The sequence below is a fragment of the Condylostylus longicornis genome, unplaced genomic scaffold (assembly GCF_029603195.1).
Source record: "Condylostylus longicornis isolate FDR11 unplaced genomic scaffold, ASM2960319v2 ptg000013l, whole genome shotgun sequence".
Taxonomy (NCBI): domain Eukaryota; kingdom Metazoa; phylum Arthropoda; class Insecta; order Diptera; family Dolichopodidae; genus Condylostylus; species Condylostylus longicornis.
Genome location: NW_026577982.1, coordinates 17,870,134 through 17,895,849, shown reverse-complemented (window position 1 = coordinate 17,895,849; position 25,716 = coordinate 17,870,134). Strand labels below are relative to the sequence as shown.

At 28.9% G+C, this 25,716-nt stretch overlaps 1 protein-coding gene across 6 annotated transcripts in view; it reads left to right on the top strand.

Moving 5' to 3' along the window:
* The first annotated feature begins 3,830 nt into the window (after window positions 1–3,830).
* The window catches only part of LOC129605406 (syntaxin-binding protein 5), a 149,709-nt gene continuing 127,823 nt past the window's right edge, over window positions 3,831–25,716 (top strand). For 5 of the 6 annotated variants that reach the window (XM_055515156.1, XM_055515154.1, XM_055515155.1 and 2 more), the window contains exon 1: window positions 3,832–3,850. In XM_055515156.1, the coding sequence (XP_055371131.1) occupies window positions 3,848–3,850 (3 nt within the window). In that variant the 5' untranslated portion in view covers window positions 3,832–3,847. Of the gene's footprint in view, window positions 3,851–25,716 lie in introns of all 6 variants that reach the window. The other variant, XM_055515152.1, reaches the window with a different exon arrangement.

Genomic DNA, 25,716 nt, shown 5'->3' with positions numbered 1-25,716 from the left:
TTTTTAATTTACATTTATATTATGTCCGATTTTTTCGTTTATATTAAGATAAACGTTAGAGGGATTTTAAAAGGAATAGCATAAACTTATTTAATTCTTCAAACATAGTAATTCGTAAATTGCATTGAAAATGTTTTAGGAAATGGTATTAAATTTTTTTTTGAAAAATAAAAATATCGCGAAATTATGATGAAAAGATAAACTTGTATTTTGTTTTTTTTTGTCTTTCTTTTTTGTTAAGGATTTCTTTTTACCGTTCAAGTATCAAAAAACTTCAAAAAACTCAATCGAAAATTATACGAATTCTTGTTTCCATTTAGCAATAAAAAGTAAGGTGGAAGCTTAAGAAGGAATGTGAAAAGTAGAATAGAAAAAGTTGGCTTTATCTTTTAAGGTTGTTATAGAGATAGGAATGTATGAATGAATCTCTTGTGAATTTTGGTGGTATTAAATAAATTATTTGAGCATTAATTTTATATAAAACGTGCCGAACATGTGTTATGATAATTATAGTCTATACGCATGTTAAATTTTTGAAATGTATAGCATGTGTACATAGCATGTATATGTATTCTTACTTGCCAAAAAATGTGATCGCATTCTTTTTTAGCATGGCTTCTATGTATATATATGGATTTATTACATGTATGTAGAATTTTTACAATACATCGTTTTAATAATATTTACATAATTACGTTGAGGAAATTAAAATCAAAACTGGAAAGAAAATTTTGCAACTTAACGTTTTAACAAAATAAATGCCACATTTACATAGAGTTTTTGTATGTTTGAATTTTGTTAATAATAAAAAAAGCTTTCCGACGATTGATGATTTTGAAAAAATCTTGTTTGTATATGTACATATACGTATGTATATAAAATTTTATCTTATTTTTTTATGATAACATTAAAAGTAGGATTATATGAACATTAAAAATAAGATTGAAAACTTTTATGATTCAGTATTTCTGCCATGCACACAATATGACATATCGAATCTCACAGGAAAAGTGAAGCATTAAATTCTTATTAATTTTTTGATTGTAAAATCTTAGGAAAAATATTTTTGAATTAGTCATATAAAATCTCCCATTTTTTTTGTAAATGTACAACAAAATCAAATTTTGAAGTTGGTGGAAATTTCTTATACAATTCTCAAATAACGAAATTGCCGATAATTAATGTTATATAAAATGGAAACGAAAAGAGACATCTTATAATATACATATCAATTCTTAAATCATTTTAATGTCGTTTTAAAATTCTAAAATATAATAAATTCTAAAATAATTTTAAATTTATAACTTTATAATAAATAATTTCTTTAATTTTAAAAAAGGGCCTAATTGCACGTAATCCTTGTTCTTTTATGATAATGTAAAATTAGCACGTACAGTGTATCATAAATTTATGTCGTACTATTAAAAACACCTACATGGTTACCAAAAAAAAAGAAGAACATGTAAAATAAAAATGTTAAGTAATATAAGTTTAATGCAAACACTTTCTATATTAATGTAAATATTTACATGTGCATAGTTTATTTAACGGTTTGTGTTAGTAATTTTCAGCTTTGATATTCAAAATATTTAAATTGATTCCTTTGTTATTTTAAAAGTAATTTTTCTTAACATTTTTGATTTGAAAGTAGACCCCCCGTTTTTTCAGGACTTGTTATATATTAAAGACTTAACTATTACTTTTTTTTCGGTCATTTAACGTATATTTCGATTTTATTTATTGTTCGATTACTATCAAGTTGTCCTAGAAATTGTCTTGATAAAAATATGTTTTTACAAAAAAACATGTTTTATTTAGTATCGAAAAAGCACGCTCGAGATTTTTAAATTGTCTTACGTTTAAACCAATTTTAATTGAATTTATTTGAATAACCGCAAACATAAGTTCCACGCGGTTCATTCAACAACGTTTTTACATAGAAAAAAATCTGATGTGATCAGCACATAACCGACCGCAATGTGTATTGTCTAGTTAAGTAAAAGTGTTACAGAATATTATGAAAATGCGTTTTAAACACTTCTTTGCAGTTTTAAGAACACTAATAAACTTTAAGTTAGCATACCTAGCGAAATGTGAATTTGAAAAAGTTAAACGGCTAGCGCCAAGCAGCTAAACGGGTATTACCATATTACAAAAAATACATACGAGTAGTTACAAAAGCGAAACAAGACAAAAATTGTATTTTTGACAGCTTTATTTATCTAGACAGCGTTGTTATATTTTACCAACAACGTAATATATTCTAAAAATTTTTGATTGAATAAATGTTCATTTGTGCCCTATTGTAATTAAACCTATTTCACGGGTAACAGCTGTCATACAAAAAGATTATTTCAAATATTAATAAAAATAATTTAAATATTTTAAATACTAATAAAGATAAAGAATTACATTCTACATATGATCTAAAAATTCTGGCACTTGTTCGGGTAGCTGTCACACAGCTCTAAAAGCTAATTTTATATATTCGGAAAAATTATAAAGGTAGATTCTTGGCAGTCGTGTGGTATAGGACTAGTGTGTGGTATCATTGATAGTTATACCCCAATTTCATTGCATCATAGAGTTTTTAACTAGGTAGGTGACTAACCTTCCCTGTAATATTAATTTTAATCAAGTATTATGGATATATGAAAATTTTATACCATTTTTACCGACCGTATTGTGTATACAATAGGTAAATAAACTATTTTTAGCAACCTGTCGGTTTGTCGGTCTGTCTCTGTGTTTGCACGCGTGTATCTCACTTTCGGCTGAACCAATTTTAATGAAATTTTATGTTGAAGTTTATTTCGACTGTGGCACGGATTGATCAACTTTTGGGATATATCAGGCCTCTTTGCTCAACCGTCCGCGAAATTTCCTAACTCTTGCAAGAAATCAAGTGTCAACAACTAACGTTTACTACGGGCCAAATATACATTTTTGCGTATATAAAGAGAAATAATCAACCGATTTCACTAAAATTTAATATTTAAATTCCTCGTATTAAAACAATGAACATATAAATTTTTTGGAAAGATCAAGGCTCGAAAACTGGTTTGCGGGCCGATTTTACATTTTTTCCATATCCACGGAACGAATTGATGGAATTTCTTCAAATTTGATATTTGAGTTCTGGTTGTTACCGAAATTAACTGGAATTTCACCGCAAAACGAAACTCTACTAAGTTTACATTTTTCTAGGTATGTTAAGTATAAACTTATTAATGCCCTAAAAAGGGGAAAGAAGCATTTAACAGACATTTTTATAATATTCTGTAACACTTTCACTTAACTAGACAATACACCTTGCGGTCGGTTATGTGCTGATCACATCAGATTTTTTTATGATTTTATATTATGCTACAATAAATTGAATATAATTTTATAGTGACCTGGGGTTTGAATGCAAGATATTCTAGTTAAAGGACCGATGCCATATTCATTGCACACCGATGTCATATTCTCAATATGTCGGAACTGATATTGGATAAGATATATCAGGTCCGATATATTTTATAGCCCAAATATACCCTCGGAATTTACATGGAATGACTTAGCAGCTGAAAATTGTTGGAATGGCTTGGCAGTTCGGATAGCTGAAAATTGAAATTATGATAATTAAAAAGGATAGATTCATGAGACTTGGCAGTTATGGTCCTGTTGTTGGTTAGACATGTACGGGAATTTTTGTGAATGGGCCTGACAGGTTCGAGTAACTGTCGTACAACCATGAAAATTGATTCTAAATATTTCAGAAACAAGTTTAAATGCTCAGATTGTCAAGATGCAGGGTATAATTTAGTCGGTTTAGACGACTGAAACGTTTTTACTTCTTTTAATTATGGTAAGACAAAGTTACATATTTACTGGATATAGAAACCATTTCCTCTCTTTTTACTACACTGACATTAATCTATTGTAATCCTCAAAATTTCACTTTGTCCGTTACAAATTTTTACTGAACAATTGATCAGTTACTCTAAATTCAGTGTTTCTCTCGAATAACGTATACATCTAATAACAAATGAAGTCGATATACCTTTTGAGTGTACATAAGTAACCTGCTTCCATTTATATAAAATAATATTTTATACTGTTACGAGTATTAAAATTTTTTTTTTGCTTTTAATGAACAAAGAAAAATAAATTATTGGAATTTTTAAAATTTATCATTGCTTTCATCTTGAATGTGGCACCATGACAATGTTTGATATAATGACGAAACGCTGAGATTGATACGTGCGACTTAGGGTGATGATGTACAGATCAAAATAAAACTCTGTGAAGAATGTTTGAAAAAAAAATTTACAATGAGAAAAGGTTAACAAAGTGAAAAGTATGAAAAAAGGAAGAAATTCATGAAAATGCAAAAATAGAAAATACTTTATGCTCATGGTAGTTTTTATTAGTTTTATTACCAAGGGTTTCCTTCCAAAAATTTAAAAAGCTTTAATGACAACTTTTGTGTGCGTTTTATACTACTCTTTATTTTTAAAATTAACAATGTTATATTATTTTTTATTAACGTAATAATATTGTTACATAAATTAAAAGCATTTAGAATGTTTATTGTATTAAAAATTTTCAGTTTTTGATACAAATTTATTAAAAATTTTCAATTTTTTTGTTTGAAAAAAAATTATGAACAAAAATACAAAAAAATAATTTACATTTCCTTGTATTTGTAATAGTATACATATCCTGCTCAGGAATATTGTTTTCATGTGTCATTATGCTTTTAAATTTTATTTTTTGAGTAAGTATGTAAAAACTTAGCGTTTATGAATAATATTAATATAATTTTCCAACGACTTACGAATTAATATATCAAAATTGTACGAATTAATAAAATGTAAGTTTATTATATGTATTCTAGCAGAAATATTGAATGGTAATAAAAATCGCAATATTGAATTTATCTTTCTATATCAAGAATGTAAAATATTATTTGAAAAAAGTTTATGTCTCAAAATAAATCATTCATGAGTTATTTTGAGACATAAACTTTTTTCTCTTTTTTACAATTTGTGCAATGCTCAAAAGCAATAAGAAAAATTAATTTACAGAAACAATTGAAAATTTGAATAATAGTAAACCAACAGAGATAAATTTAAATAATAAAATTTATGAGAACACAAAAAAGTTTTGAGATGAATATATTAGCCCCAATAAGAAAAAAGTCGAAAAGTTTTTTAAATTGAAAAATAAAATTAAAATCTAAATTTTTTAGCATAATTCGATTTGATTTCGTTTAAGTTATCGGGAACTCTTTCCATGGCGAATTTTAATTTAATACCTGAATTTAACGCTAAAACAAAATTCTATAAGAATTTTTCTTGGATTAAAGAATCTTGGGCTTCAGCAAATTTTCACCAAATGAAAATAGTATAGTACCAACTTCATTATTACCCTTGCTATAAAATATTGGATAGATGAAAATATATATATTGTTACGGTAGGTATACAAGTTAATAACACGATAAAGTAAAATAATGCAATTTTTCATAATGTTAAATATTATATGTAAACAAGAATTTTTTGTAGAATATAAAATGGTAGTATTGAGAGAGTATGTACACACTGGGATACATATTTTAGATAGGAATGTTATTTGGAAATGTGATTTTACATTTTTAAAAGTAATTTGTTCTTAATCATTATACATATTATCTATTATATTGATGTTATCGCCAAGTTAATTAAAATGTTGATTGCTCCAGGATTTATTGTGTTTTTTAATATCTTTTTCAAATAATTTTGTTATGATGTGTTGAATTTACATTTTTATCATATTAGTACAGGAGAAAATATTGTTTAATATCTACGTTATATTTTAGTAAATCTCGTCATCGTCATCATCGCCAGCCTTTTTTATGTTACGTAATGTAATGAAATGTAACAAGATGTCATAAAAGATATATTTTTTTATATTTTTCTTGAATTTCTTTTTTAAGATTTTGTCCTTGATTTAAATTTATAACTACTAATCTGTATTATAATTTGCCTGTACATATAGTATATGTATGTGTATATATATTTTTTAAGTGAAAACATCGTGTCTTAAGTTTCCATCTTAATTTTTTAAGCATCCTTTTCTATATTATAATAATATTAAATATAAGCTCATTTTTTTCCACTTCTTAAATTTTCTTTTTACCTGATTGTTTAATCAACAGCTTGTAAATTTCATTTTCTTATTTAAATAATTAATATGTTTTTTTTCTATCCTGTTCATTTTCTTCTGTGCTATATAATTATATTTACATATGTACTTTAATATATTATATATATTTAGATACCTTCCACATGAATATATTACTTTCACATACGTACGTTGAAAGTTACTATTTAATTAACAACAATGAATCTCTGGAGAAATACTTAGACTTTTCTTAAAAAAAAATGAAATTACGTATTTTATTCTGAAATAAACCCTGTACACTTATATGGAAAAGTGTATTTAGACGATAATTATTTTAATTGTTATATAAAAGATAATATACATACGTTATTTTGTAGGTAAAAATATTTACCTTGTAAAATAGTTAAATAAAGAAAAGAGTTGATAAAACCTATTAAACAAGTATAAGAATTTTTTTTTGCAAAAAGTAAAAATTTTCCATTTAGGAGCTTCATGTGTTTTATTGATTAAAATTTTTAGTTTCTCTTTTTCACCATTTTAAAACCACCAACTCCGGACTAAACTGCATTTACATTATTAAGTAGAAGATAATATAATATACATCAAAGGATAATAGTGCTTAATGATTCACTTTCAAGCAACAATTTTCGTGCTAATTTATTGCTTGAAAGTGCAACATATGATATTCATAAGCATGCATACTCTTAAATGCTAAAAAAGGATAAATTGAATTTGCTTTTATATCGCTAAAGAATTTTGTTTTAAGCATTTTTCCATAAGAAAAAAAAATCTGATGTGAGCAGCACCTAACCGACCGGAATGTCTATTGTCTAGTTAAGTGAAAGTGTTACAGAATATTATAAAAATTTCTGTTAAATACTTCTTTCCAATTTTTAGGACATTAATAAGCTTATAGTTAACATACCTAATGAAAAATGTAAATTTGGCTCTTAGTAGAGTTTCGCTTTGTGCCAAACGAATTCCCTGAAATGCTCGCCAGTTAGTTTCGGTAACAACCAGAACTCAAATATCAAATTTGAAGAAATTCCATCAATTCGTTCCGTAGATATGGTGAAAAATGTAAAATCGGCCTGCAGATCAGTTTTCGAGCCCTGATCTTTCCAAAAAAATATATATTTATTTAGTACGAAGAATTTAAATATTAAATTTCAATGAAATCTAATATAATATTGATTATTAAGTTGATTATTTCTCTTTATATACCCAAAAATGTAAATTTGGCCCGTAGTAAACGTCCAGTTGCTGACGCCTGATATTTTTCAAAAGTTAAGAGGCTTCGCGGACGGTCGAGCTAAGCTTATATATGAAATTTCAAGTAAATCGGTTGAATATTTTTAAAGTGGTCGAAAATTTAGAACAGGCCCGCCAAAAATTGCAGTTTCCGAGCCCTGATATATTCCAAAAGTTGATCAATCCTTGCCATGGTCGAAATAAACTTACATATAAAATTAATTCATCAAAATCGGTTCAGCCGAACTCGAGATACACGCGTGCACACACAGACCGGCAGACCGACGGGTTGCTGAAAATAGTTTATTTACACTTCCCTACCATGAAGTGCATTCCCACCAAAAACTCGATATGCAAAATTTGGTGCCATCACATAACCTACCTATTGTATACACAATACGGTCTGTAAAAATGGAATTAGTTTATTTAATTTTACTATGTCTGACCGTGCATCCGAATTAGTTTATTTAATTTTACTATGTCTGACCGTGCATCCGACAGTCCGTCCAACCATCAGTTCATCTTCTGCATCACGTAATTTCCATGCCATTAAAATATATAATTATTTTCTTAACTGACGCAATTAATCCTTGAATTCGAGCATTATGTTAACACCTCTTTAAATTTTTTTTTGCTTTATTTCAAAGAATGCATACAATGCTCATCTTAAAGGTATGCAATTTTTGAAATGCTTTCGTTTATGAATAAAAGTAATTTTAGTAATTTAGTAGCTATCTATATTGCTTTAAAAAAGAGTATTTTCACTTGTTGAAGGCAAAAATGCTACATTACAAACCATTGGTTTGATTCAACTTTATTATATAAAATATTAGTAACATGAAAAGTGTCTTATCCTGATATAGGTATATTTCGTTTTTATTGAATTAACATTTTTTCTTATTTAAAGAGTTAAAAGCTGTTGTTAATAACAACAATAACAATAAGATAATAAATTTGCTTTCTTCTTTTTGAAAGCCTCTTCTTTTCTTAAGATTTTTTTATGTTCTTTATTGCCTTTTTCTTGCCTTTTTGTTTAATTCCCTCTGATAAAAAGTTTAGACAAGGTTGTAAGACATAAAATACATTACTATCACATATTATAATTATGTAATTATCTATAGTATTTACAAGTAATAGCAGTGGAAAAAAATATGTAGATAAGTGAAAGAAATGAGTCATGAGAAATATTGCATTCATACATTCAAGATTGCTTTCAGTAGAAAATTTAAAATTAGTGACATAGTATATGATTAAATAAATACAGCATAATAACATAAACAATAAGCAAAGTGTTATACTTAACTATAAGTAAATAGAAGCTTTTTCATCGTGTCTTTCTTCAGTGAAAAGCCAAGTCTGTGTTTGTTGCATAAACGCAGCATTCTGCTGACAGGTTCATGTTTCCTTTAATTGGTTCTATGAAAAGGAACCATGAAAAGATCCGGGGAATGAGACCTAAGGTTGGAATTAATCACAATTTTATTTAAAATATTAAGTTAGTTTTCATAAGCTGAAAAATGAATAACAAATCCGCGACGTCACGTCTTTTATCCAGTGTGGGTAGGTCAATTAATTTGAGTCTGTGCTCGTAAGGTGGAAGAATGATGGAGTCCTCCCAAGGAAGAAGGCGCAGTGCGAACCTCAAAAATTTTTTTTGAATAGACTCAATCCCATTAATATGTATATCGTAATAGGGTGACCATACTTGTGAAGCATATTCAAGATGAGGACGGACCAGGCATATGTAGAGTGATTTTAAGACATAAGTATCATTAAACTCCTTTGACCAGCGTTTTATGAAACCAAACGTCGAACTTGATCTGCATGTGATATGATTATAGTGGTTTATAAATGATAACTTGCTATCGAAGCAAATACCCAGGTCCATTATTGAATCAACACGACTAAGAGCTTGGCACGACTTAGAGCTTGTGCACATTTACTTACATTGATTTTTAGGTTGTTATTTGAGCACCAGCCGTAGAAGGGGTTAAGATCATTCTGAAGACGCAACGCATCATTTGTAGAGCTTATTTTTTTAAAAATGTTCATGTCATCAGCATATATTAATAGCTCACTGTGCGTTAGCATCGAAATTATGAACAGCAATGGACCTAAGTGACTACCCTGAGGTACACCAGAATTAGACGAAAGAGGCGAGGAAACTGCTGAACGAAAGAGGACTCTGTAAGTCTAGCCAGAGAGATATGACTTTATCCATGTTAAGAAGTTGTCAGGGAATCCTAAGAGTTTCAATTTTAAAATAATAATTTCATGTGGTAATATGCCAAAGGCTTTACTAAAGTCTGTGTAAATTACGTCCGTCTGATAGCCATTTTCCATATTATTTGAGAAAACTGTCGTGGCTTCCACTAGATTAGTCACTGTGGATTTCTTTTTCAAGAAGCCATGCTGACGCGCACTAATGAATGGCATACAATGGAAATAAATATTGTCATATACCATCAACTCAAAAACCTTAGGAATTGCCGATAGTTTAATTATAGGACGATAGTTTGACACGTCATTTTTATTGTTTTTCTGATGAAAGCTTCCTTTCATAAAAGCTTGTTTTCACACGGACGGGAAAATACCTGAAGAATAAGACTTATTAAAAATTAATTTTAAGATGGGCGCCAAAGTAGAGCAGCACCTACTTAAAATAATCTTAGGAACTCCATCTGGTCCAGGAGAAGGACTGGAACCCAAATTAGAAAGATATTTTTCAACCGCAAAAGAGCTCGTGACAAAATTTGTAAAGGTAGTTTTAGGATAGTTATCAATGTGCCGAAAGTTGTCGACATTTAATTGAAAAGATGAAAAAGAGTAAGATTCGGCGAAAAAGTTACAAAAAAAATGCGGAAATAATTTGGGAATTATTACTTGTATTCCCGCCGAATTTCAAGAAGGTTGGATAACTATCACTTTTCCTCTTATGGTTTATGAACTTCCAAAAGACTTTGGGATTATGTATTAAGTTATCCGAAGTTTTATAGATATAGTAGTCGTAACGTTCTTTTGCTGCTAATTTAAATTGATCGTACGGCAATCGGAAATTATCATAGTCCCTGTCGCCTTTAGTGGAGAGATATTTGCGCCACAGCTTATTCTTTCTGTTGCGAAGTACCTTCAACTCTTGTGAAAACCATGGAGGGCCAGAGCCAGTATCTTTAGTTTTCAACACTGGAATAAACAATTCAAATGCAGCTAAAATGATTTCGTTGTCTACCTGAATAAAATAAAAATCGAGAAAAGCCATTTTCATAAATTTACTGAAAATTTAAATAAAAAGTGTAAATATAGTCAACTGGGAAAACTGTAATAAAATAAGCTTGGGTGAAACCAATGGTTTGTAAAGTAGCACTTTTCCCACAAATTTAAATTACTTTAATTCATATACCAAAGTATTTCAAAGATTGCATATATTTAGGATGAGAATATATGCCCTCTTTGAAATAAAACAAAAAAATTAAAAAGTGTTAACACTGCTCGAATTCAAGGAATAATAGTTTCAGTTAAGAATAATTACATTTCTTGTTGGTATGGCCTTTCTCTTTAGCTTTCCGTATTTATAGAAATTATTTAAAAGCTTGCAATTTTGAAAATATATGGGAAAAAGTTCGAACAAATTTTGGGAGGCGATAAATTGAGAAAGCTCCCATGTTACGTCACCTAGAAAGTTAACGTTTTTTAAACATGAAAAATTAAAACTTCAATTTTTTCGAACTTTAAAGTCATTTGATTCCGAAATCTGAACAAATTATAACTAATGGAGATATTCATAAGAAAGCCTTCACTCTGAGGTTTCGCAATCAAATTTGTTAATGCACCTTTCTTACACAGTCGCGGAGTTATACTTAACATTTCAAAAAGGAAAAAAGTCAGTCGAAATTGACTGACTCCGAACCTGTTGAGCTGTGAACATGGTCTCCATACAAAATTTTTGTCTGCTCATGAGGGCATATACAACTTCATATAGCAGTGCACTTTGTTACGAGACACCCTGTATAATCAAAAGGAAATAATTAGATCGGTCACATCTGGCATGGAACTTTATGCGATTTAAATTTGTTTTTGTAAATATTTTTGGAAAGCCTGACAATTTTATATCAGTCGGTAGAATGCTTAAAAATATGAGCCCGCAATACCAACTTTAAAATTCAAAATTCTAAAATTAAATGCAACAATAATTAATCCAAAATCATTTTCCTGTTCACTTTAAAATCATCTAAGAAAAATATTTTAATTGAGAATTTTTCAACATAAATTTGTTTTGCTCTCATATTATAGCTTCTTTATTTTCGGTTTTTTTACTGTTAGCTGCTGGTCTGGGCCACAACATTAAAACTTTCAAGTTTCATCTTTCAGGATATGTCTTTTTTTATTTTTAAAATAATTTATACTTCTGTGAAAGTTATAATTAAAAAAATTTTATCATTTGCTTTTTATTTTTGTCCGTAAAAGTTTTACTTTGTTATTTAAAAAATTAAAAATATTTTTTTAATTTTCAATTGAAATTTTTTTTTATTCTTTATCCCTTTTTATTTTTTCTGTTTTAGTTTTAAATCTACGATTATAATTATATGTTATGTATGTATTCATCTTTGGTTATTTTTGTCTTTTTGGTGTTTATTACTTTCGATATTATTTAAAAGTAAACATAAAAAAAGGAAATTTAACTTAATGAATATTTCATTTTGATATAATTTTGGTGACAATATCATGATGGAATAGAAAATAAAATGGAATGGATAAAATTGTCATGCCAGAAGTTGGGCTGTTTGGCTATTACATCAATAAAATATTTAAAACAATGACATTAAAGCAAACTTAAAAAAAAAACAAAAATACTTGTATATCACTAATTTGAAAAATTTTTGCAAAGTAAGTTGTAATATCATCTCACGCATCATTGGTCAGACACCGGACTTTAAGCGAAAGGTTTCGGTTTCAGACGCTGTAGCTCAATATACAATATTATAAAATAAAACGTTAAGATGAATATTTTATTTTATAATACCATGTATCAATAATATACAATATTGAATACCAAACTACAAAAACAAACTACAATAGTCACCCACCTAATTAACTCAACATACAAAAGTATCACAGTTTTAAAAATGAAAATAGTCTAGGACAGTAACGTACCCTGATAAATCATTGACTGTTATTATTTTCGAGAAAATAGTGAACATAAACAAAATGAACAGAATCAAAAAATGTCATTGTAGAAAATGTCATTGTTTATTTCACACTCTAAAGTTTTATTTATTTAGTATTTAATTTGATTAAATTTTCAAAGTTGAGTACAAAATTAATTATTGCAATATAAATTAATTATTGAACATACTTATTTCACTCACAGATAATGTAGAGCGAAATAAAATATAAGGTAACAAATTTATCTAACATTTTATGTCGAAACAAATTACTTTTCTGTGTTCTTTTTGTCATATAAAATACATTCCACGCAAGAAAACCGCTTCATATAGATAAGAAAATAGTAGATATACATAAGTTAATTTCATGCACATAATTTATTAATAATAATGCAACAATTGTTTGAACATTTACTCAACGTCATTGCTTTCAAAACTGAAATCACAATTTCCATAGAAATTGAATGTTTAAATAAATAGGTAATTTTCTTCCCACTATTTACAAAAACGAAAATAGGTAGAGTTGACCGTGTCAACTTTGTAACACCCGTGCGAATGAATGATTTTAAGTGTTGTGTGTTGCTTGACGCACTGTTCCATAAGTACTTCTTTTATTCGTTTATACAAAATTTCAACACCGTAATTTTAATTTCCATAATATAAGATCAAATAACTTTCAAAGTTGTGTGGTGTGGCAACTACCATCACAAGTCAAGAAATTTCAACTATTTTTATAAGATATAAGAGCGTAATAAAATGTGTGCTTGTGTGAAATTTCAATTCTGTAAGTTTTATAATCTCTGAGATGTAGCCAAATAATTTTTGAAGTTGTGTGGCAGGTATCCTAAGCACTCACGATGTCTTAACTGCTTTTACCAAAAATTATGGCCATTTCACCATATTCGTTTATGCAAAATTTCAGAATATAAAAATAGAGTGCGGGTATAAAAATAAAGCGCGTAAATAATGTAGGTACTTATAAACAGTGAAAGGGTTGAAAAATGAAAAAAAAAAAACAATGTAACTACAAAACAAGTGTCATTTGTCAGTTTTTCGTTTCAATTAAAAAACTTTTCCTATTTATTTTAGCAATTCATTACGACTGCTCTTATTTCTGTATCTTCTTTTTTATACCCGCACGAACGTATGTTCGAAGGGTATACTAAATTTGCCTTACCGTTTGTAACGCTAAAATATAACGGTCTTAGATACAGACTCAAGTTTATGTTGTTGATCAGCCTCAAATTCTGAATTGATTTAGCTTTGTCTGTCCATCCATCCGATTGCCCGCCCGTCCGACCCAACGATAACTCAAAAACTAATTGAGCTAAGTTCACCAAATTTTCACAAATGATTTATTGTAGTAGGTGCAATAACCCTATTTAAATTGGACATGATGGGGGTAGCTGCCACACAACTTCAAAATTTATTTGGCTGTATCTCAGAAACTATAAAAGCTATGGTAGTGAAATTTCACACGAGCGAATATATTTGTAGGGCCAATGTGTTTGATAAGAGTCGTTGAAGTTGCTTGGCTCCTTCTGGTAGCTGTCGTACAACTTCAAAAGTTATTTGGCTATATCTCAGAAACTGTTAAAGCTGTGGTATTGAAATTTCACACAAACGAACATATTAGTAGGACCAACGTGTCTCATAAAAGTCGTTGAAATTGCTTGGCTCCTCCTGGTAGCTGTCGTACAACTTCAAAAGTTATTTGGCTATATCTGTTAAAGCTGTGGTATTGAAATTTCACACAAGCGTATATGTATATCAGTAGGGCCGATGTGTTTGATAAAATTCGTTAAAATTTCTTGGCTTTTTGAAATTTTGCATAAATTGTTATGGTAATACGGCAACTTTAAGTCATAGTTTGTCCCATAGTCAGTTATGGCATATTTATTCGCACATAGGATAACACATTCGTACAGGTATCACAGAGTTGACAAGGTCAGCTATATTTTTTCTCGTTTTATTTTATTGTACGTAATTGGTTTAAATAATTTAAACACTCGAAGAGACATATTGTCAATGCAAAAAATAAAACGGACAATGTTTAATAAATGTAGAAAAGAAGTCATTTATAGAGTGAAGATTACTCATTTGCGGGTTTTCATTACGATTTTAGTTTAATAAAGCAATATTAAATTTTGTGCGAAACAAGCGAATATATTACTAAGACTATTAAGTTTGATAAAAGTCGTTGAAATTTCTTGGTTCCTTCTTGTAGCTGCCAAATAACTTGAAAAGTTCAACTGTTAAACATACAGTACTGAAATTTCGCAAAAACAAATATGTTAAAATGGCAGGTACATTCGATAAAAGTTGTTGAGATCCCATGAGCACTTGTGATAGCTGCCATATAACTTCAAAAGTTGCTTTTTCACATTTAACACGTTTTACCGGCAAAACTGTGAGACATAAAAGAAAGAAAAAAACAAAAAAAAAAGGAAAAATAATAACAAAATTTCCAAGAAATTTCGAGTTTTGTAAAAAAATAAAAAAAAAATAAAAATTCTTACTTTGATGAGCTGTATCTCGAAAACTATGCCTTAAATTAAATTAACTGTAGGACCAAAAATAAAGAAAAACAATCACCTGTAAGACAAGCTCTTAATGATGACTCTATGCTGTATGGTTCGGAAGTTATAAGTATTTATTTATATGCAGGGAAAATCTGGTACCTTTTTTTTACAACAAACTGTAGCTCGAAAACGAGCATATCTGCACCTCCCCATACCCATACAATTTTTGCTGGAAATTGACCAAAGAATCATCTCTGAAATTATTTGTCACCTTATGCGAAACACTCCAAATATTTACTATAGTTTTTTTTAATTTTTTTATAATATACACATTTCGAAAACGTTTTATTTCAAGCGACAATTCTTAGTAAACATATGTACTTAATCCTGTGCAATTCATCTGTTGGGAAAAAGTGTTTATTGTCTGTGTTCATACGTTTGTATGTATAAAAAGTTGTTAAGGACCTTCTTTGTTTTTCTTTTTTAAGTACATGTTTTATTTATATTTTGCCTTTGGCTTTTTAATGATCATTTTCTATTAAATGTTGAATTACGAAAACAATTTAAATTAAATTTTTTGTAAGATAACAAAAATATAGTACTCGTAATTTATATAGTAATGCAACAACAACAAAATATAATGATCGCGCTACCAAGAAATCAGTAACTTATTGAGCCTTATTCTAGTTGTCGCGTCACTTACGTGACATTTGTCGTTGTCGCTGTCACATCACTTGAAACATTTGTCGAGTGACGTAACTGCGAGAAATAAACGAAAATGAAACGTTTCAAGTGAAATTGATACATTTTAAAAAGAAATTTTGGCGAGTAAAGTTCAAACTAAAAAAAAAATTTGGTGTATATATTTATATTTTTAATCCGAGGGAAATAAAAAATGTCGTCATTTGCATTATGGTTTATGGATTCATCAGACTCCGAGAGTAATGAAATTGAAAAAAAAACAACAATTAAGGATCAAAAGATTTAAGATTAGGGACAGCTCTATTGGATTTGCCAAATGGAGTGTAAGATAATAATTTTTTCATATACATTAGTTACAAACATTTTATTTTATTCACAGATTTATAAGCTATTACAGACTTTCAAAGGAGGCCTTTCTATATTTGCTAAATACATTTGAGGGAAAAACAAGTACCCCTAAAAGGTGTTTTGGAGTCTCACCTAAAATTAAATTAGGAGCTGAATTAAATGAAAAAATAAATGAATGCAGTGAGAACATCAATAAGTTGCTGAAGAATTATAACATAAAAGAAAATTCTTATAAAAAAAACAATCTTTTGCAGATGTTGTAAAGAAGGACCCTTTAATAATAATTAAACCAAAGAATTTGCAAAACGCAAAAGAGACAAAAAAAGAATTGAAACGTCACATTGATCCAATCAGCTTAAAAATTGATACAATATCAGAAAAAAGGGGTGGGTCAATAGCTGTTTTTTCTAAAAATTCGGAGACGGTAGATTATTACGGACGGATATTAGTAAAGAAGGTAAAAAAATTTGAAGGCATATAAAGTAGTAATTCCGAAAGAAAAACAGCCATAGTTGCTTATTGTCGGAATTTCTCAGGAATTAAATGGGGATGAATTGTTAACCAAATTTAAGATACAAAATAATTTAATGAACGAAAAAGATGTAAAATTTATAAGATCTTACAAAACTAGCTATGGTAAATATAGTGCAATATTTGAAGTAAGATATTGAAGATTTTAAAAAAATTATGACAATAGGCAAAGTGAAGATTGGTTGGGATATATGTAGAGCATATTTTAATAAATGAATAACAACAATTTACTTACGATGTAAGAATAATTTGTTAAATTTAAAATTAAATGTAGAACATTGAAAAGTGTTTTTGATAATGCATAAGAATGTTGCAATAGAATAAATGCAGATTTGCAAAATTTGTTTAAATGGTTGTGTATGAATAAATTAAAATTAAACTTAGATAAAACGAAAGGTATGATACTTAATGATAGAACCAATGATGTTATAAATAAATTCATTAAAATAAATAATGAAGAAATTGAAAGTGTAGCATTAATTAAATATTTAGGGGTACAGATTGACAATATATTGAGTCTAGATAATCATGCGGAATTAATTAGCAGTAAAATTAGTCAAAAAATTGGTTATCTTAGTAGAATTAGAAGCAGTCTAATATCGAACTGTGCTCTAACAATATATAGCAGTATGATTTTACCACATCTTGATTATTGTTCTTCATTATTATTTTTGTGTAGAGAAACAAAAATTAGTAGACTCCAAATTTTGCGTAATAAAGCTATGCGTATCATTTTACAATACGGCAGAAGAACAAATATAAACATGTTGGGTTAATTAAAGTGGATGTCAATAAGGCAAAGGCTTAATTTTAACACTTTGGTTTTTGTATTCAAAATGAATAGAATTATTCATTTATTGAAATGAATAGAATAATTTATTACCAAGTTATCTAAGCAGTCTACTGAGTTATGTGGTACTGTGGCATATAATTTGAGGTCAGCAAACTTATTTCGGCTTCCACTGTTTAGAAGAAATAAAACTCAAAATAATATCTTTTATAAGGGACTTCAATTGTTCAATGAACTACCTCCAGAAATCCGTAACAAAAATGATGTTGGTAGCTTTAAAAGAATTTTGATTACGTATTCAATACACAATGGAATTTAAATTATTTATTGTTAATGAGCTTTTTAAACCTTAATGAATTTTTTACTCAAATTTTGAAACAGATTATATATATACATATTAAATTTTGATCTTAAATATGTATTATTGTTCTTACGTAATTTTATATTGATTCTAAATATTTATAATATTTTTAATATGCACAGATTTCTTAACTAATTTTTGAAATTAATTATTGAACTGAATTTTTAAATAGTATTTTATACTAATAAAGAAAAAAAAAAAGTAAAAACGTTTCAGTTGGTATAAACCAACTGAATAATACCCTGCACTTTGACAATCTGAATTCAAAAATTTGTTTTTGAAATATTTGGTTGTTTTTGAACCGAGTTTCATGAATCTAGCCTAAATATTTTTCCAAATATTTAAAATTTTCTTTGGGAGTTGTGTGGCAGATACTCGAACCTGTCAAGTCTTTCCACCAAAATTTCGGAAATGTATCTGACCTGGAATTGGACAAACGACTGCCGAGTTTCTTGAATCTAACTTTAATATTTTTCCAAATATTTAAAATTAACTTTCACAGTTGTATGGCAGCTACCCGAACCTGTCAAGAAATTCCACTAAAACTCCAGAAAAATACCTGATCGGGAATCCAAAGTTTAAAAAGCTTGTGAAAGTTTGGTGCCGATTGCGTTATCTGTTTTTGAGTTATCGCGCGATCGAATGGACGGACGGACATGGCTAAATTAACGCAGAATTTTACGCTGAGCAAGAATATATATATATGTACATACCGGAGACGATTTCTTCAAGTGGTTACAAACTCCATACAAAAGTGAGCATACCCCTCACGAAGTGCAGGGTGTAAAAACACTCTAACATGTATTTGGATTGTGAAAACTTTACAAAATCGATTAAAAGAACGATTTTTTTCATAAAATTATCCCACCTTTCTGCTCCCCAGAGAGTATACCACGCCAGAGGATCGCCCTTTGAACAATGCCTTAGAAGAATATTAAGACTACTGTTAGTAAATGTCGTTTTCGTCTAGTTCTGTTGAGTTATACATAATGTGAATGTAAAATACACCTAAATTTATATAAAACAACACAACATGCATATGCATTGTATATAATATGTACTCGAATAATTTAATAATACTTCATTTTGGTGATAAATCATATTCAAAATGATCAAGAAATCATTTTTTGACTTCTTTTTGATTCGGAAACTTAATTTTTTTATACAAACGTATAAAAAATGTTTGGTTCAATTTTTGCATTATATGAATCTATTTGTATCGTTTTGTCTAATCATTGTTTTGCGAGGTTGATCGCAATAGCCGATTATTACTTTTGCTTGATAATATTACATAAAATTGGTGTTTTATTTTTAAGAAAAAGATCCAATATTATTTTCTTTATTTTTGCACAAATGCATATGTACATTTATTCTGTTTGTTTTTGCTTCTTATTTTTCGGTATCCTTTTTCTAGATGGGGTTTTTATATTTTTAAGACAAAATTATATACGTTATTTAGCGATATAAAAAGGCATAAAAACACTACGCCATAGAGAAAACACGAATACAAAAATTTAAAAATAAATTTAATAATACATAATATACATATTGCAAAATTATAAAAAAGACTCAAAGACCCGACCTTTCTGCACATACAAACTAAAACGATGTCATGTAAAACTCATTTCCGTTTACTTAGCTCACACAAAAAAAGTTATTACGAAACAGGAAAATTGGTTTTTGAAAAAGTGGCCCATATTAAAATTTTGTTCATATTAAAAAATTACATAATATTAATCGTAAAATTTTATGTGATGGTTTTTAATATTTTTCTTTTCAAAATAATCAAACGTTGTTCAAAGTTATCGTCGATTGTTTATTCATATCTTTTCTCTTCCTAATTTAATAACACATATTATAATCTTTTAATTTATCTTAATATTGAATGTTTATTTGAGAATAACAAAAAAGTAAAATGGAATAAAAATTATTATTTTTAAAAAAATGTGGACTTGAGAAAGAGACCAATTGTACACCATTAGAAAGATTCGATTTAATAAGATTTTTGCAGTTTTTGAATTGATTTTGAATTAGTATAGAATTATTTTTGTTAAATTTGGCTTCAGTAAAATTAATTTGAAATAGAATTGCCTTTATAAGCAATAACTGCTAGCAGAGAAAGGACAGTTAATGTTACGTTCTAAAAATGTATAAACCAAAAACATTGGTACAATCAGAAGCCCCTAGCGCGAATCGCGCTAAATTCAAATATGTTTGAAAATATTGAAACAAAATTGACAAAAATGTTTATACGTATTACTCTACATAAATAAATAATTTAGTGTAACAAGAAGAATTTTAGATTAAATCCGGTTGCCGTTAAATCACAAAATATAAAAATTGTCAGCAATAGCCAATGCAGTTGATTTAGGACCAGTAAAATATTTATGAATGGCATGTTTAGTATGAAGCTCCACAATAACGTATTCATATTTCATAAAAATCATATTGTTGGGCTTCAATTAATAGTCCTATGCATAATAGCATATGGATGATAGGTCTAGTACCTTTATAGAAAATATTTTTTATTTACAAAAAAAAAAAGGAGTAACTATAATTGCGATTCACATGATCACATATTTACAGCATTTATAAATCATTAAATCGCTGTTGCAATTTGAGCCATTTAGTAGCTTTTAAATCGACTCGCGCAGTTAAAGAAATTTTATTTGTATAAATTTTTGGTTGACTTTATAGTGTTACATACGCGTATTTAATTTTAGCACTTTTTCAAAAAAATTTTGAAAAAAAGCGTTTCACTCTGTCCGCCCATCTGTCCGTGTGTCTTTTTACAAAGATCATTGCTAGAAACACTTGTTTAGAAGAAAATTTTTATCTATCTAAACTCCTCTAAAAGTTATATCCCCTTAACAGTTAAAAAATGGCCATAAAAATACCATGTTTTGAATGTATCTTTCAATGAAAACATTTCTCAAATTTTGCAAACACGGAAAAGCAGTGGATTGCTTCTTCTACCGCGGCATACAATACTTGAACTTTAAGAAAGCAAAATGGCCGTTAAAATTTACCGTTTTCTAAAATCCGTCTTTGCCAAGTTTTTGATGTCGTTTTTCTCCTGGATTTGAAATTTTGATAGCTTTTAGACACTAATAAGTAGCTAATATTGTTAGAAGAAATTTTTTTTCCAGCTCCACCTTCGTCTCTGGAAATTTGTAAAATTTGAATTTTTGCCACTTTATATTTCCGAAAGTACAAGCTTTTTCAAACTTCTATAAATGCAGAAAGCTAACGGTAAATGCCATGCCATTAAAAAATTAAAAGTCGTATTTTCACTTATGGAAGGGAAAATTGATACATTACAATTGGTTTGGCCAAACTTAATTTATTTATTTATTTATTCAATTCTAAAATAATAATTTCATGTGGTAGTATGTCAAAGACTTTGCTAAAGTCTGTGTAAATCACGTCAGTCTGATACCCATTTTCCATATTATTTGAGAAAACTGTCATAGCTTCCACTAGATTAGTCACTGTGGATTTCTTTTTCAAGAAGCCATGCTGACAATGAATGGCATACAATGGAAATAAATATTGTCATATACCATCAACTCAAAAACCTTAGCAATTGCCGACAGTTTGGCTATAGGACGATAGTTTGACATGTCATTATTATTGTTTTTCTTATGGATTGGCCTAATGCAAGCTTCCTTCCACATGGACGGGAAAATACCCGAAGAATAAGACTTATTAAAAATTGAGGTTAAGATGGGCGCCAGAGAAGAGCAGCACCTGCTTAAAATAATCGCAGGAACTCCATCTGGTCCAGGAGAAGGACTAGAACCCAAATTAGAAAGATATTTTTCAACCGCAAAAGAGCTCGTGACAAAATTTGCAAAGGTAGTTTTAGGATAGTTATCAATGTGCCGAAAGTTGTCGACATTTAATTGAAAAGATGAAAAAGAGTAAGATTCGGCGAAAAAGTTACGAAAAAAATTCGGAGATAATTTGGGAATTATTACTTGTATTCCCGCCGAATTTCAAGAAGGTTGGATAACTATCACTTTTCCTCTTATGGTTTATGAGCTTCCAAAAGACTTTGGGATTATGTATTAAGTTATCCTAAGTTTTATAGATATAGTAGTCGTAACGTTCTTTTGCCGCTAATTTAAATTGATCGTACGACAATCGGCGGACCAGTATCTTTAGTTTTCAATTCAAAATGGAATAAACAATTCAAATGAAGCAAAAATGATTTCCTAAAACTTACCCGTCATAGACTCAATATCAGTAAAGTTAAATACTGAAGAGATGTCGTAAGTAGAAAAGAAATTATTTAGCAATGCGAAATTCGCCCTTTTAAAATCAAAATGATAGAAAAGGGCCTCGTCAATAGATGGTTGGTCGTCAACGCAATAAGAGAAAGATATCGGAGGATGATAGATATCAACGTTAACCAACGGATCCGAGACGGTTGTAGGTAAACAATTGTACCAATTGGAAGTAAAGACTAGATCCAGTTGCCTCGATTGATGGTTTGTTATTGACGATATTTGTTGCAAATTATTTAGATGAAAGGTATCTATAAAGGACTACTCCAACTCACTAGAACAGTCAATTGATATCAAAAATGGTTCCGCATCATGAGTCTTCCACCTAATTTTGGGGAGATTAAAATCTAAAATCCGAAAACAAAAGCATTTTAAAATCAGTGTTAAAAGAATTACATAAATAATCAATTGCCGAAGAAAATTTCGCATATAACTCATTACTTGAGTTAGGCGGTATGTAGTACCGCCTATATATATATATAGGCCTCTGCAAAAAGGCCTGTATAAAGGCCTATATATATATAGGCCTTTACTTTTCATATGGCTCCTAAATGTTTGTTAGTCTTTATTGACACTGGCGGCAGATATATTTAAAGTGTCATGAAGTTTTTTGAATAAGCTATATAAAATAGTATAGTCAGAGGGAAGGCCAATCTAGTTTTACCATCGTGGTGGTCATTCTCCACCGCAGCGTGAAGATATGCCAAGTACAATTTAACATTCTCATATACAGCCCGATCTCTGAAGCGAAATTGTACATAAGTACTGTCGCGATCTTCAACGGACCTTTTGGTCATACGAACGATCGGAGGAATCAGCGGATCTACAAAGTTAGCAGGCGGATGTGTTTGCAATAAGCGAGCCTTGGGTAGGTTGTGAGGGTTGGGTATAGACTAGAGCCGAACAGGTGATTGATGGAAATGACAATTAAATTGAACTGAATTTTTTAGTTTAGCGAAAATGTTGCAAAAGATTATAAAAATGCCTTTTAAATACTTGCTTCAAATTTCAAGAACGCTAGCAAACTTTTATTTAACATAGCTAGAAAAATGTTTATGTCGTCAGAATTCCTTGAAAACCTCGTCAGTTACTTCCAGTAGCAAGTAAAACCCAAATATTAAATTTCAAGAAATTTCGAGCCCTGGTATTTCCAAAAAATTTACGAGTTCGTTTTTTTTTTTAACACCCTGAATTTAACAATTATATTTCAAGAAATTATTTGGCTGATTTTTTCTCTTTATATGCGCAAAAATGCAACACGAGCCAGCAAAAGAGCCCAGTTCCCGAAGCCTGACATTTCCCAAAAGTTTGTCAATCCGTGACACATCCCAAAAAACTAATATGTATATAAAATTTCTTCAAAATAGATTTAGCCGAATTTGAAATACACGTGAGCGTACACAGACCGACAGTTTGCAAAAAACAGTTTATTTACACAATGGGGAATACAAATTTTAACCGAAAACTGGATATCCGAAATTTGGTGCGATCACATAACCTCCTTTATTGTATACAATTACGGTTGGTTATGTGCTTATCATATCGAATTTTTTTTTAATTTTTGTTAATTTTTTTTTTGTTAAATTAAAATATTAATGGAGTTTATAAAATGTTTACATGAAAATTCTATAAGAAAACACGGTCAAAGTCACAAATAAAATTATGATGTTGACAAAAGAATTTTTTAAAAAGTAATTTGAATTCACTTTTACAAGATTATGCGTATAAAAACATAAAATTTTCATTATAAAAATTTTTAATTAAAAAAATTTATATTTGTTTATTTCTTGTATTTAAGTACTTGTTTTCAACTTTTTATAATTTACCATTGTAGTTTTTTTTTATTTTATTCAAAATTATTTCAAAACTAATTTTTAATCAAGATTAGATTTCAAAACTCCCACTTCCTTTTTAGCTGTTTTTTTTTAAAGATAATGTGATTGTTTTTGTTTTTTTGCATTAATTTTATTACAAAAAACTTTTCGTGACTATTTTATAGTGTTTTGCCATTTTTCATAAAAAACGGTTACAGTAATTTTTACAAATTTTCGTAAAACGTAATATATTTCCACTCTTATTATTATTACTTGGATTTAATGTAATATCATAAGGTTTATTTATTTATTTTACAAAATACGTTGAGAAAGTGAGTTAGAAGACAAAAACGCTGCCTGAGCAAAAACAATATGTCAACGAGCTGTGAACATTTTTGATAACGCTAATTTTTGGCACTTTTCCAAAAAAAATTTGAAAAAAAGTGCTTATTAACTTCACTCTGTCCGTCCGTCCATGCTTCCCTGAACATGTTTACAAAACTTCTACACCCTTGAAGACAGAAAGCTGAAATTTTTTATGTTCATAGATCGTTACATTTGTTCAAAAACCAAGAACAAAATTTTTATCTATCTTCCCCCCTCTAAAAGTTATTTTTTTTTCCTTCTTCACTCCTAGTTAACTAGGTGGGTGACTAGCCTGCCGTAGTTTTATTTATATTAAATATTTAAGTTTACTAATATTTACTGTTTATTTTTCTTAGTTTTTAATATCGAATATTATAAATATTTGAAAATTACTTGTATAGTATTTATTAGTATTGTATATTAAGTTATATAATATTGAATATAATTTTTATAGTGACCTGACGTGGGTTTGAACCCGAGACACTTCGGTTAAAGAATCGGTGCCATAAACAATGCACTAATAATCAAAACCCAGCTTATTTGAGCAGTTTGTAGACACTAACAAATAGTTCATTTCTTTAGAAGAAAATTTTTTTCCATCTCCACCCCTGTCTGAAGTTATCGTCTCTTGAAATTTGTAAAATTTAAATTTTTGGCACCTTATATTTTTAAAACCCAAGCTTTTTCAAATTTCTGTATACACGCATGAAGCTAACGGTAAATTCCATGACATTAAAAAATATAATTATTTTTTTTTAACTAACGCAATTAACCCTTAAAATCGAGCATTATGTTAACCCCCCTTTAAATTAATTTTTGCTTTATTTAAAAGACTGCATAAACCATTCATCCTAAATATATGCAATCCTAGAAATAGTTTAGTTTATGAATGAAAATAATTTTAATAGTGTGGTAGATATACATAGACTGCATTTAAAAGCATTATATTCACTGGTTGAAGGAAAAAGCGCTTTAATACAAACCATTGGTTTGACCTAACTTTATTATTATTCCAGTGATTTTCTTAGAAGTCTATGTTATAATCAATATCATGATAGCTTTTCATAGGTTTTTTTCTCTATAGTAAGTTCCGTCAAACACGTTAATCAAAATTATGATGTATATTATTTAATACTAATCGGTAGGTATTTTTTAATATTTGCGTAGGTATGTAATGTCTAGCATTATGTTGCGACGTGTGTGCGGCAGAGATAAAAGCTCCCTCGTTTTAGAGCGTTTAATGACCCACAGAGCTTCTGCCACCACGATTGTGGTAAGATTTGTTAATTTTTTTTTAGAAAGTGCAAAAATTTTATTGTCCATCGCCTAATTTTTGCAATCGCACTTGGAAGAGTTTCCGACCTCTCTTCGCAAGTATTTTCTCGCGCTCATTGCCAGCAGAAGGCTATCATTTCGACAGCATTCTGAATCG